Raw genomic sequence first — 13,849 nt, 5'->3', positions numbered from 1 at the left:
AAGTAAAGATGTCAAAAATCATCCTAATTTTTGCTTTCCAGAATTGTTTTATAGATGCCGATTCTGCTAAATGCTAATAAGTAACAACTCACTGGCAAGAATTTTAAACAGATCATGCAATTATGATTGCTTTCTAGAAAATGTTTGCACACATACTCTTAGTATATTCCCTGAAATTCTAAATAGGTGGTTCATCATCTTTTAGTATTTGGAAAATTAGTAAACTTAGTGCTTGTGTGAAAATGCAAAAAGTTCAGCATTTGCATATATAATTATCTGGATACTGAGACAGAGCACTCGAGCAATGCACAGCATCAGTTATCATTCATCAAACCACATCTTTGCCTTACAATTGTTATTGATACATACGATCTTCTTTATCTAGTGATTTCATCACATCTGATATCCATATAATAGGAAGCATGGCTTGCATTTGCAAACCACAAAGTAAAAATCCTATATCATCCTACTAGTTTGAGAAAACGGACAAATGCATTCATTTGCCTAGATGTTTTATCTCCTTAAGCATCAAGCTGAACCATCATAATCACATACAATATATTTTCCATCAGCATTTGGATCAGATATTCTAAAGGCAATTACATTTAGATTTGTTACAGTCAATTGGAATGCCTAAGAAAACTATATTTTCATCTGTAAATTAGAGAAGAAAGCTAGCCAATTCACCACCGGCAATAATTTAGACCTAGAATTGTTGAGTGCTCCTCCTCCTATTTATTTCAGGTGATCATGCTGACCAGTGACAAATGATCTGAACCCTTCAAAATATTATGCATTTTTTCTAGTGCTGCATATGGGCGAGACATTGAGATTTAAGCAAATAAAACAATCCACACACACACAACTTTAACACAAAAAAGAAAAGCATATAATTTGACAGCACTTGTTTCATTGATGTATTTATATTGCATCCTTTCAGGAGTCAGCTGCATTCAAACCTATTGGTTAGGAAGTTAAAAATTGAGGCCTGGACACAAATATAAATAGAAACAAAGTCAAAGCAAATTGGAGCAGATTTGGCTTCCATTGGCTACCAGATGATACAAAATTAGAAAAATCTAAAACCAGAAATGATATCAAAACAAATTGAAAAAGCATAGATGAAAAGAATAAATTTTCCCATGGAAAAATAAAAAAACACTAATTCAATGTCCTATTAACACAGAATTGATCATCAGACACAATAGCATCATCATTCCTGATCAAAAACCATGCCTATAATCAACAACCCTTATCTAATTACTTAGGGTGGGCTTTAAATAGAAGTACGTTTAAATCTGTTCAAAGAAGTATGTTTAAAATTCTTTTTCATATTTTTCTTTTTATTATTCTGAATGACTTTATTGATTATTTTGTAAGTGATTTCACTGGTTATTATTGACAGAGCAAATAAAAAGAAATTGATATTCACTGCATCCTGTAAATCATAAGAAACCCCATTCGACACAGTAGCAGCTTCACAAAAGCAAAATAAGAGTACAGGAACCCACTTTCTGCAAACTAAAGAAAAATCTTATTAATGATGATGCATTGTATCAAAACTAATATACCGAGGGGAAGCTCCCAAGACACTTAGTGCTTTACATTTATCTAACGAGAAAACACAATATAGAACAAGCTGCCACATGTCACCAGCTTTAGAGTACCTTTTCAAGGTATAATCTAGATCCTGCAAAACACTTAAATTGATTTTACTCCTCTCAATCCGCTGATCAAGTTCAAGAATCTGCAAAATGGTTATTCATTCCAAATTTAATACAGAAAAGAACAATAATCAGAAGCTGTAGAGAAAAATCCAAGTAAAAGAAACATTTAACTATTGCAGAATAATATGACAGGGTTTTCATGGCCCCGCATTCAGCTTTCACCCAGGTAAGACTTCAAAGTCCACCTTTACATGAATAAGTTCAATTTGTCAAAGACCACAAACAGTGCTTTGAGAAAATTCAAACAGGAATCAACACTGTGATGGGACTTTGTCATTTAATTGTTTTAATTTGCTGTCTTCCTGTGATCCTCAAGTACTTGCTATCATTTCTTAGATTCATAACATGAAATGCCCCCAAAACTAAAGTCACTCCTGCTTTCACATCAGGACCAAAAGACTAGAAAATGATGCACTCACAGTGAAGTGACAGGATACCTGACCATAAAATCTCCTATATATGCAACCTGTATATGCTTATGCAAGAAATATGCATATACAAGCTTTCCAGGACTTCAATGGCACAATTATGAAACATGACTTTATTTTTGCATGGATTTATATAAGTTGCAAATATCAAGATATGTCTGATATAATTTTACAACTGCAGGCTCATATGTCCAGTCTGCCTCCATAATTGACAACTCATATCGTGTGTCATGACAGGCAAGACAGATGTTCCAATTGATCATTTTCCCTGCAAGATCAATTTTTCATAAATACCCATTGGCAAATTGACTAGGTGAGCAACACTTCAGGTAAACGGATGTGAAAACAAGAAAACAAAATGTAAAGGTCCAGTATGTGAGCATCTAAAAAAGCAAATTTATGTGCATAAAACAATAAACTTGAACCATACAGAATATTGCATGCATGCATAAACAATGTGCTAGCACACATGTACGAGCCATCTATGTCAACAACCCCAACCATTCATCATCTTCTACAAATCCTCTACCAAATTTTCATCAAAATTCAAGTAATTTAAATTATTCCATAGATCAAGATAGATCTTTTAAACTACTATTTGGGGGAAAATGTTTATTAGTCACTTAATGAATACATAACAAGTCTCATGTTATACATATCTTCAAATACAGGTGGATCAAAATTCAAGTGCCCTACATCATTCCAAATCATGCATGAAGATAGATCTTTTCTTCTACTGTTGAAAAAAATATGCATTTATCGATCACTTGATGTGTGCATAAAAAGTCTCCAGCATACACAAAATCTTGTCTATGAACACTTCAAATGTTGTAGAATATGATGAACAATGTTCAAAGGCATTAGCTAGTTAGTTATACCAGCCGTCAAAACTACATGGTGGGACATCAAAATGGAAAATCTGCACTGTTCTTCATGATTTAGAACATTGGAAATGACCATAAACAATATACTGATAGTTTCTGAGACTTATTATTTATGCATCGAGTGATAGCTAAATGAATGGTTTTTCAGCAATACAATATAAGATCCATCTTGTTCAATGAGAGGACACCATCCAAACCACTTAAACTTTAGAATACAAGTGTTCTAGGACAGGTTGAACATAATGAACATCATGCATCTAAAAATAGATTCAAATGTGAAAAAGAGAAGGAAATTTAAGCATGTCAGATTACTTTTATTATTTCCGTCAAATATATACAGATAATATACTACTGTAGTTTCTTGGCAGAGACCAACACTAGAAAAACACCCTCCTATATTTATGAATCACCCAATGAAGGTACCAACCATTCAAGTCGATTTTGCATATGCAGAAATCTAATAATTGCAGAACATGAAGTACCAATTTTAAAAATGTGTCACAAACAAGTAAACAGCAGTGACTATGGCACCTCAAATTTGTTGCCGTCAAACATGTGTGTTGAACTTTCATGTGTATCTCCTGGGATCGATCTGCCATCTGGAAGATGAAACTGAAAATAGTGTTAATCCTACAGTATTAGAAAAGCATTATTCCAATGTAATGTTCTATGAGAGATATGTGCATACAAACACATACATAAATATGTGCATATACACATACATGCATTCAGGCATGCATATGTAGTATACATGCATATGCACAAACATGCACACACGCACACACACGCGCATATATATATATGTGTGTGTGTGTGTGTGTGTGTGTGTATGTATGTATGTGTACATATATATATATATATATATATATATATATATATATATATATGTGTCTGTACATATATATATATGTGTGTACATATATATATATATCTATATATACATACATATATATATGTGTGTGTGTGTACATATATATATATATATATATATAGACACACACACATATATATATATATGTAGATAGATAGATAGATAGATAGATTATATATATATATATATATATATATATATATATATATATATATATATATATATATATAGACACACACACACACTGTAAATCCAATAGAGAAGCAGTCACCCTTCCTAGGCAGCTCTGGAGGGAACTGGATAGAAAATAAAATTGAAGATCATCGCCAAGAAATAAATAAATAATCCTATGAAAAACAAATATGCAAAAAGTCATGCAGTCTACTACCACACTTGCACCACAATGGATGATGAAACTGGGTGTACTAAGTATCTGATCAAATCTTAAGGATGGTGAGCTAGTACAAGCAAGGGTAGTGCATGAAAAATAGCAGCTCAAGCAACATATTAGACGAAAATGTCGTTCTATTAGGCAACGCAAAATTAAAGATTTCACCATTATGAAAGATTGTCACTCTGCTACCAACCTACATTCACTTTTGATAGTGGACATTCAAAAGCTAAGGGCCTTTTTGGCATTGCTGCCAATCTTCGATTTTTTATTTTCATTTCTGAAAACAAGGAAACCAAGGTTGAAAACTCATTAGGTTGTCCATTTGGCTTTTTGTTTACCTGAAAATTCCTTCCAGACTTTCCGAATAAGTGAAAGCACTCAAGAGCAGCTTTCACTGTTTTTGAAAATGGAAACCATCAATAAGCACCACCGTTGTCTCTGTCACCACCCTGTTTGCCCCTCACCAATTCATTTTGCCACCTACTGGCCACCAGCACCATGCCACCGCCACCATCACAACAACCCAAGTGACCATGAAACAAATTTTGGTTTCAGTTTTTTTTTTTTTTCTTGGGAAAAAAGAAACAAGTTAGTTTTATGAAATTTTAAGACTAAAAATCTGAAGTGATGCCAAATGGAACACAAATTTTATCAAAAATTTCAATACGCTCATAGGAAGAAGGGAATGAAGCAACAAAATTTGCATTTTTTAGCAACCAATTAGCAGACCAACGGATGAGAGGAGCCCCATAACAAGCTGACAACATGATCAAGTATCAGTTGCAGTGAAACCAAAGCAACATACACAAATGAAGATACAAGGAAAAGTAATTCATGCAACTTTTAGTTAGCATGTGACAGCAAATAAGTTTTCAGAATTCTAATGAAGTCAGAGAACAAAAATCTGAACGACTAGTATCCAATGTAACCATAATTAATATCCTAATATTTGGAATCAAAATATGATCTGCGAAGGTTTAAGAATAATTTACAACCATCTCAACCTTAGAATTCTAGTGAAGTCAGAGAACCAAAATCTGAACCACCAGTATCCAATGTAACCATAATTAATATCCTAATCTTTGGAATCAAAATATGATCTGTGAAGGTTTAAGAATAATTTACAACCATCTCAACCTTAGATTAAACTTTTCAATTGGTGCCAAATTCCAAGCCAAGGCATTTTTGGACAAGAAAGGGGCTTGCAACCTAAGAGACCAGTTGTCAAGTAGGATAACTTACCTTTAAGTTAAAGAAAGCAAATTAGGCACATGCGAACAAAATCAAATGCCCATAGCACTTGTCCCTGAACCCTTCATCAAAAATTGGCTTAACAATCGAAAAAATAAAATATAAAATTTTCTTAAAAATAGCAACCTAGAACAATCTAAGAATGGTGCAATTTCCAAAAAGTTGGCTAACTTATCCTGACCAAGGTAGAGTTAACGGTTTAGCTAATTACAGATTCAATAATGTTTCAGTAAAAGGTAAGCAGGATGCTGTCATCTCGGAATCTGAGACAAGCAAAGTTGCCCAAAATAGATACTCAACCTCACACTTGACTGAGAAATGCAAATACATTCGCAGAATTGCTTCCTACCCCATCCAAATTAAAAAGTAAAATGCTAAATTCTTCTCATTTTTGAACTTTTAAAAGAATACTTAATATAATTAACAAGAAAACGACCAAAATAGAGTATACCATTCAAATTATCAGTGATATTTGATTGGTTTAGTGTGACTGGAGTGAACTAATCCCTCCTTTGACAATCCTTTCACCTCTAATTGTGCTGAACTCATGCAGCTTTTGGATGAAAATTTGATTAGCATCTCGTAGTGAGACTTATTACCACCCATTACTTTGTAGGGCATGTAGGAGAAATTTAATAGAAGAACTTTGGAAGATTGCAAAGAGAGGTTGAGCTGTTTGAAAGAAAATGTTAAATGAACAGACATAGAGAAGGAAATAGTGTTTTATCATCTTTTTAGTTGGCCATCTTACTTGCATAGGCTCAAGGAATGCCATCATTTATGTTTTTAAAACAGATCTGTCTTTAGTTTGGACTCTGATCAATTAACATCTTGATATGGTTGAGCTTTTGTTCCCTGTACAATGGGCTCAATCTATAACATTTCTACGAAATTGTTTAATTCAGTTTATTCAGGCCTAAACCAAAATTTTTCGTTGAATATGTTTAACACAAACCAAAGATATTATAATATTGTTTAAAATGGAGAAAAAAAAAGTCATTGTGGCAAAAAGAACATTTTGCTCAAAAGAGCATTATTTTGACCAACAGCAGTCCATAAACGTTTCAGGGTTCAGTTTTAACATACAAAATGATTTTGAAAGTTGAAACCTTATCCATTTATCAATCTTTTCTTTCATAAGGCTTCTTTCACTTCAGGCATACATGAAGCTAGCATGTGCATATATACGTAGTTCTTCAGTTCCTTGTTGATGCACTTGGAGCAAAAATGTATTTTCTTATTTGGTTGGATGTGGCTTGATAACATGGGAAACTTTAATAGAGCATTGCAGTCCAACTCATGGTTGCTTATATGTATGTCAAGTTGCAAGAAGTCAGGTAGGAATATGCAGCAGTAATTACATCTCTAGAATTGCAACCACTCCTGTTGTACACAAACCATATAAGTAACTAGAGTATCCATTCTCCATTGTCCCAAAACCCATTATATTTATTTATAAACTCATTAAACTTAGGTTTGCAATGATTATGCATATTTATAATGTCTCATCAGATAAGGTACAGGAAAGAACGACTATAGACAGGACTTAGGAGAAATTTGTTTTTGAACAAGTTGGCACTCAAACTCCGTAACTTTTCATGCTCGTGTAATAGAGCTGAAATTCTAGCATCAATCCTTTGCCAAACTGAAAGTCAACCTGACCTAAATCCAAGAGCAAGATCATTAAGATCGAGAAAATAAGCAAACTATCTTATCAGAACTTAACAACTCTGATAATACAATTGCAATCTTTTTTTAACTCTTTGCTGATAAACTTTCACTTGATGCTTTCTGCAATCCTAGATTCCCTTTCTCCCTTTTCTTTAAGGGCTTCACTTTTGCTTCTTACCAGTAGCACCATTGATGTATGCTGACCTAGGAGATAAAGTTGTAATACCAAAACTACTGAGATAGGAAAGGAAAAAAATGATCTAACACGTGACAGGATTATGATAATAAGCAGGAATTAAAGAACTAATATTTGATTGCAAACCTCAGTCATAAAATGCTTTAGCAATGGATTGAGTGAATCTTGATTTCATAAAAATGGCAATAGAACCGTGGCTTGGATTTGTGTGAATTAAAACATTTACAAGAACATTAAAAGAAATGCATGACACAGCTTTATTTAGGGAATAAGAAGTTTGAAGATGTTGATGAGGCTTAAGGGCTTCAAATTTCATAACAAGGTAGCTAGGGATGGAGAGAGATTGGGATGAGGCAATTGAAAGAAGAATAGAAGATGTAAAATCAAAAACACATCACCAACCACTTAGTAATCACACTTTTAGTCATGGGGTTTAGACTTTACAAGCACAGGTCACATTAAGATGAAAAGGAATAAGCCACTACTCTTATTGCAATAAAACCAAAGTATACTCCGTAAGAAATATCTTATGTAAGAACTTGTGAGTTCCTTATAGCCTAGCTGTAGACAATGCAAAATGAAAGTACACCCTCCTGCAAAAGGATAAATGGTAGTAATATTCACTTAATAATGGTTGACCACACATTTTGAAAAAGGACTGCTTAGAACAAGAAAAACAGAAACTAGAAATAAACTTAGAAATCATAAACCCATATAAAACCATATCTATAATTTTTTTTTTTTTTTGGAGGAAAACAGTACCATATATATTAAGTCATCTTAGCACTTAAAACACATGGAATTTAGGGTGATACTCAAACTGCAATTTAGATAAGTAAGACTTTGGCACATTCTACTCGAAATTGAGACATAAGTCTACCCTAAAGATAGCTTAATAATCGATCCAATAATTACGTGGGCAAAGAATAAAAGATGAGCTTGCAGAACTGAATTTCAACAGTCAAGGAAATCCTTTAATCTTCCAATTTATCAAAAAATCAAATTTTAGTATGAAGCTTATTTTATGTAGGAAACCTTTTGAGTTGGCTCAATGAATAAATGGATGCATTAATTGCAAGGCAACAAGTTACAACTTGCCTCAACATAACTTGATGGATTAATTCCTATTAATTGATCTGCAATATTTTTGAATTAAACATTGTTCATGTTATGGCAAATATGTAGCATTCCTTATGTAACAAATTAAAATAGAGCTTAGTTCCTTGAGTATCTGGACTTGGAGGTTCGTTGCAATTAAAACATTAGAGCACCAACCTGTGAATCAATATACTTCAAGGAACAAGCCAATGCTTCAAGATCACCATCCAGTTGGACCGAATCTGCAAAAAGAGGCATCCTAAGGTTATGTCCAGTACAACAACAACAACAATAGAAAACACGAACAAGCCACCTGCTGCAACTGTTCTTGTCAGAGTTTCAATTTCACCAGAGATCCTCAAGTTTTCCTCCTCTGCCGATAATAACTCTTTTTTCAATAGTTCCATGAAAGCCTCTGGAACAAGAAATCAAGAAAATGGAAGTAGTTCATAGCAGGAAACCAGAATTGCTAACTACCAAGCTATTTTCCACCTTTCATGTTAAGTCGCTGAGATTCAATCTACTGGTATAAAGAATGAGTAGTAAGCAAATAGTTTGCATGACCATCAAAAATATAATAATTTTTTACAGAGAAATGAAAAAGAAAAAAAGTAACAAGTCGAGTCAAAGATCTACAAATGGAAATTCGGGGATAACACAAGTGATGGCTGCGAGAAATATTAGGAGAAAAAGGGACCACACAGTGAATAATTTAGTCTAACCACATGAACACTTCCAGGAATAATGTACGATACAAAATTATAAAACAAAAAAAGAATAGAGCACATGAACTGCTTGCCTAAATCCTCAAGCCCTAGGGAAGCAGCATTTGGATCCTCAGATTCTATCTGCTTGACTTTCCCCTAAAAGATTTCAAACAAATGAAATCATTAAAACAACAAAAGCATGCACCCAACGGTACTAGGGAAAAAAAACTAAAAGAAATGAAAACGAGATCAAAAAAGGAAAAGAAGAAATGGTTTACCTGGAAATTGGAGGCGCAGTCTTCCAATAATTTTTTGGGATCGGAATGCAAGTCATTGTACGCATTTACGGCATTAATTCGCAGTTCTGAGAGCTCTCTTAATCGACTGAAAAATTAAGAGATGAGAAAAATGGAGGCAAAATTGTAGACCAGGAAACAGCAAAATTGGAAAGAAAATCGAATTAGAGTTACAGAGACTCCGATTCCAGACCTCCGAATTGTCTCCAAGTCGATCGGCTCCATCTCCAAACCCTCGGATGAGACTAGGGTTTCCGCCATGGCCCCTCTCTCTCTCACCCCCTCCCGCCTCAATTTCAAAAATATACAGCTTGGAAACACGGGAGGGACGATAACGTGATCGGATCCGGGCTATTCGACCCAAATTGGATTCGGGTCTACGGGTTAGCCCCAGATCCGACTTTCAAAAATATGCACCTTGGAAACACGAGAGGGAGGAAAAGGTAACCAGATCCACGTCATTCAACCCGAATTGGATTCGGATCTACGGGTTTTCCCCAGATCCGACCCAATCACTTAGCAATCGAGAGGGTTGAGTTGGGTCCGGTCCCTCTGCAAATCGGGTTCAGGTGGGTTTGCTTTAAAAAGGGCTGGATCTGATTTTTGTCACTTACTTTTGATGGATTTAGTTGGCGTGGCCAACGTATGGTGAATCTAATTTTGGTAAGATGGTACAGCTTTTGGTCTTGCCGGGTGTAGATTGAGTGTTTTTTTTCTTTTTTTTTTTTTTTCGGTTGGGGGCGGGTAAACATAGATTGAGGTTTTCATAAAATAAATCTAAATGTCACCTCATTCCACCCCTAATTTCTTTGTTGATGTAATCCAATAGGTGTACTAGAAGAAGAGAAATTACACCCCCTATGGCATATACTAACATAACCATACACCACGCCAATCATCTCGTCTTCTTTCTATATGCCCCATTTATTGTTGCACTCATCTTAGAGATCAGCCCAAATGAAGGAAGCAAGCTGATCGGTACGGTGCACGTAGTGCATGGTATAATTTGCCCTGTCGCAAAAGAAAACAACAATGCGAAAATAAGTTTCTAATAAGGGTGCATGAAACAACCAGCATTCATTTCACAAAAAATTGCATTTGAGGGCAAACTCCTAGTGCAATGTGTTGCAAAAGCCACATCAAGATGATCTAGTAAAAATACATACATTACATGAGCCATGTTTTAGTCATGCATAATGATAATGAATGTATTGGATTATTGGATTTTTCTGAGCTTTATTACAGATTTTTCAGTCTATGTAGAATGAGATCCTGTGCTTGATAATATGTCATCTTTCTTTTGCGTTGGATCAGCTGATAGGATAATCCCTGTCACCAAAGCTTAACTGTAAATATGATCCTTGTTATTAAAATAATATGTGCCTGAAGCTTTGCTCCAAACTTAACTATCAGCTTAACCATGATCTGAAACTTTGACTATAAGCCTTTAGCTACTCTTTCAGTTACATGGCTTGAGAAAAAATGCTTGGAAACAATGCCATACTTTTCTTTTGGTAGTCAATTTTGATAACTTTTTAATCAAAAACATCCAACTAAAATCCATGTTCCTATTGCTTTGAGCATCTGCTTCTAATCAGGGCTTCAAATGTGAATTGATTATATTAATTATGACTAGGTACATCACTAGTGTTTGAGTCTGCTCACCTGTGTACTAATTATAATCTTGTTCACTTGCTGTAGAATGCCTTATTTTGTCATTGCTAATTTTTGTTGTTTTAGTCTGCTAAATTTTTTTCCAGCTTTGATATTTATAATGATCTTCTATAAACACATACCTAAGTTCAGGTTTCCTCATCACATTGACTAAAATGCATTTCATTTTATAGTTATATATGACCTTTACTTATTCATGAAGGCTAATGGCTTATGCTTCACTGGCCAATAAGCTTATTAACTATATTATAACCAAAGACTTGATGATGGCATATGGAAGGGGGCATGAACTTCTTGTCAATGCTCCATTTTCCTTGTTTAATAGCTGCAGCTTGCTTCTCTAATCATGTGTAACTCAATTTTTGATGTGGTTTTAGTTTTCTACTTGGATGGTCTTCTTTTTTTTTTTTGGCTGCATTAGTTTGATGCTTCTAAAGATTTGTGTGATCCCTTGATGGCTTCATATGCATTTACTTGTATTGTTACTATACTAGTGAGCTACCTATGTTTCTTGATAGAAATCTGGTTATTTGATTGGACCATTCATATACATCTTTTAGCTCTCTAGCAGCCTATATTGGCATGATGTATGTAACGAAATTGGCTTCATAAGATTGGTATTGTGCTAGCATTTATGATGCACAAATTATGTTCTATACTACATTTCAATTCATATTCAACGGACAAGGGAGCCACGTTGTGGAGTGGTTTGTTAATAAATTTATATATATAAATAAAAAAAAAATTGATGAAATAGAGACATTGATTGGATTTCATTTCTCTCGATTGTCAAAGCTTAGCATCAATCTATTTGTCGAGTTCTGAAATTTCATGGGTTGTGCTGAAAAAGAAAAAATTATTTTTTTTTTTGGCAATAGATGGTGCTTTTGAGTCTGCATGGGTCGATAAAATTATGATTGCTATTATTATAAATTACAGCTTAAATGTTTATTCTATTGTAGAAGGGCAAACAATGAAATTATATTATTTTGGTGCATGCAATGATGATTTTGAGGGAGACTCCTCTCAAAAAAGCTTGGCATAAACACATCTTTTGGGGGTTGTAACAGTAACTCCTTCCAAAGGATGAGATGAAGAAGGACTAGTACTAGAACTCTGATGTAAACTGGTTAATTATAATTTATTATTTTTTATACCTTGTAGCACAACAAAAAGAAAAAAAAGTCTTTCAAGTTCAAAAGATTATCCAGCAAAATAGTCCCATTAAAAAAATCAAAAAAATAATTTTTTAGCTAGGTTATCAACATAGAAAATAGTGCGATGAATTCACCAAGAGAAGGTTTCTATGTGCGTACATCACTGCATATAGCTTTTAAGCAACTAGCTTCATGGGCATTAGATTAAGTTCCACACAGTCAAACTTACATAAAACAATTCATATAGATATCTCTATGAAAATCGGAAAGGGTTGAAATGCTATAGTAACATTTTGAGAGAAAAAGAGTTGAAATGCTATTGGTTGGCATGTGTTCGAGTCGTGCATCATAGGAGTGCATCCCTCCAAATCAAGCATGCAGTAGAAAGTTCCATGGGAGCCCTAGTGCATTTCCCTTCTTATAGAAATCCCTAACACATTCATGGCTCTCCCCTTTCCTCCACTCAATTCACTCTTATTCTTCTTTGTTCAACCTACATGTCGGACTCTGTGCTACCTCTCTGGCATGCCCAGCATGGTGAGGAACTATGAGCACAATCCATACCAGTTCCACCCATCGATAGATGTTAGATCGAGAGTCTCCACTCAACTCACCCTTAATCTCCTCCATTGAACTCACGCTTCCAACTCTGTGCTCCCTCTCTGACATCTTGAACTTAGCATGAAATGGTGACCATATTCTCCTTCAATGTCGGATCGGATTCTTTCTTCTCCAATAACTACAACTGTTAGGGCTAAAAATGGATCATGCTAGGCCGAGCCACATCTCTATCGGAGCCCGACCTAAAATAATTTTTGGGCTTCGGATTGGGTTTAGGCTCAAAAATATTTTAAAATTTAAGGCCCAAGCCTAGCCCATGCCTAAGCCCAGTCCGAACCCAATTGGGCCAATCCAAATTACTCTTTTCTCCCTAGTAGTGATCCCATCTTTATTAGTTGGAAAGATTTGCCATTACTCTTTTCTCTTTGGTAGTGATGCATTTTTGTAATGACATGTAATAACTTGGAAAAGATCTTTAGTATATAAATATAGCAAACACTTACTCTTGAAATGTTGAGATTTGTTCTTCTAGGAAACTCATATGAGATGGTTGTGAAATTGGATGAGATTGGAGGTGGTGGAAAGATATACTTAGAGGTAATTTGTTTTAATTCTATTTTCCAAAACATAAAGTACAAGGATTGATGCAAGATTGCTCAAGATCTAATTATATATAATTTATAGCATGACATTCTAGTATAGGCTTGAGAATTACCTACTACGGTTGATGAATGGTGAACAGTGATTGAGATTGATGATGACGATGATGAGAAAACACCGACAACCAACCGACAATGGAGTTGGAAACAACTTCAAAACCCTAGGCCCCAAATCTCCAGAGGATAAGGGAATAGGGATTTAAGAATACCAACGATGAGGGAAGACCAGAAGAAGGTAAAATCGATAGGAGTCGTACCTATTAGGGTCGCTGAAG

The 13,849-nt window shown here is 34.7% G+C and overlaps 1 protein-coding gene across 1 annotated transcript in view; it reads right to left on the bottom strand.

Moving 5' to 3' along the window:
- The window catches only part of LOC105051175 (uncharacterized), a 23,024-nt gene extending 13,171 nt beyond the window's left edge, over positions 1-9,853 (bottom strand). The window contains exons 1-7 of the mRNA XM_073243168.1: positions 9,717-9,853; positions 9,506-9,611; positions 9,320-9,383; positions 8,834-8,935; positions 8,698-8,762; positions 3,571-3,651; positions 1,668-1,747 (exon numbers count right to left, since the gene is read on the bottom strand). Coding sequence (XP_073099269.1) covers positions 1,668-1,747; positions 3,571-3,651; positions 8,698-8,762; positions 8,834-8,935; positions 9,320-9,383; positions 9,506-9,611; positions 9,717-9,784 — 566 coding nt within the window. The 5' untranslated portion in view covers positions 9,785-9,853. The remainder of the gene's footprint in view (positions 1-1,667; positions 1,748-3,570; positions 3,652-8,697; positions 8,763-8,833; positions 8,936-9,319; positions 9,384-9,505; positions 9,612-9,716) is intronic.
- Between the last annotated feature and the right edge of the window lie 3,996 nt (positions 9,854-13,849).

This window comes from Elaeis guineensis, chromosome 9 (assembly GCF_000442705.2).
Source record: "Elaeis guineensis isolate ETL-2024a chromosome 9, EG11, whole genome shotgun sequence".
NCBI lineage: Eukaryota > Viridiplantae > Streptophyta > Magnoliopsida > Arecales > Arecaceae > Elaeis > Elaeis guineensis.
The sequence above is the reverse complement of the archived record's forward strand: the minus strand, read 5'-3'. Positions and strand labels throughout refer to the sequence as shown.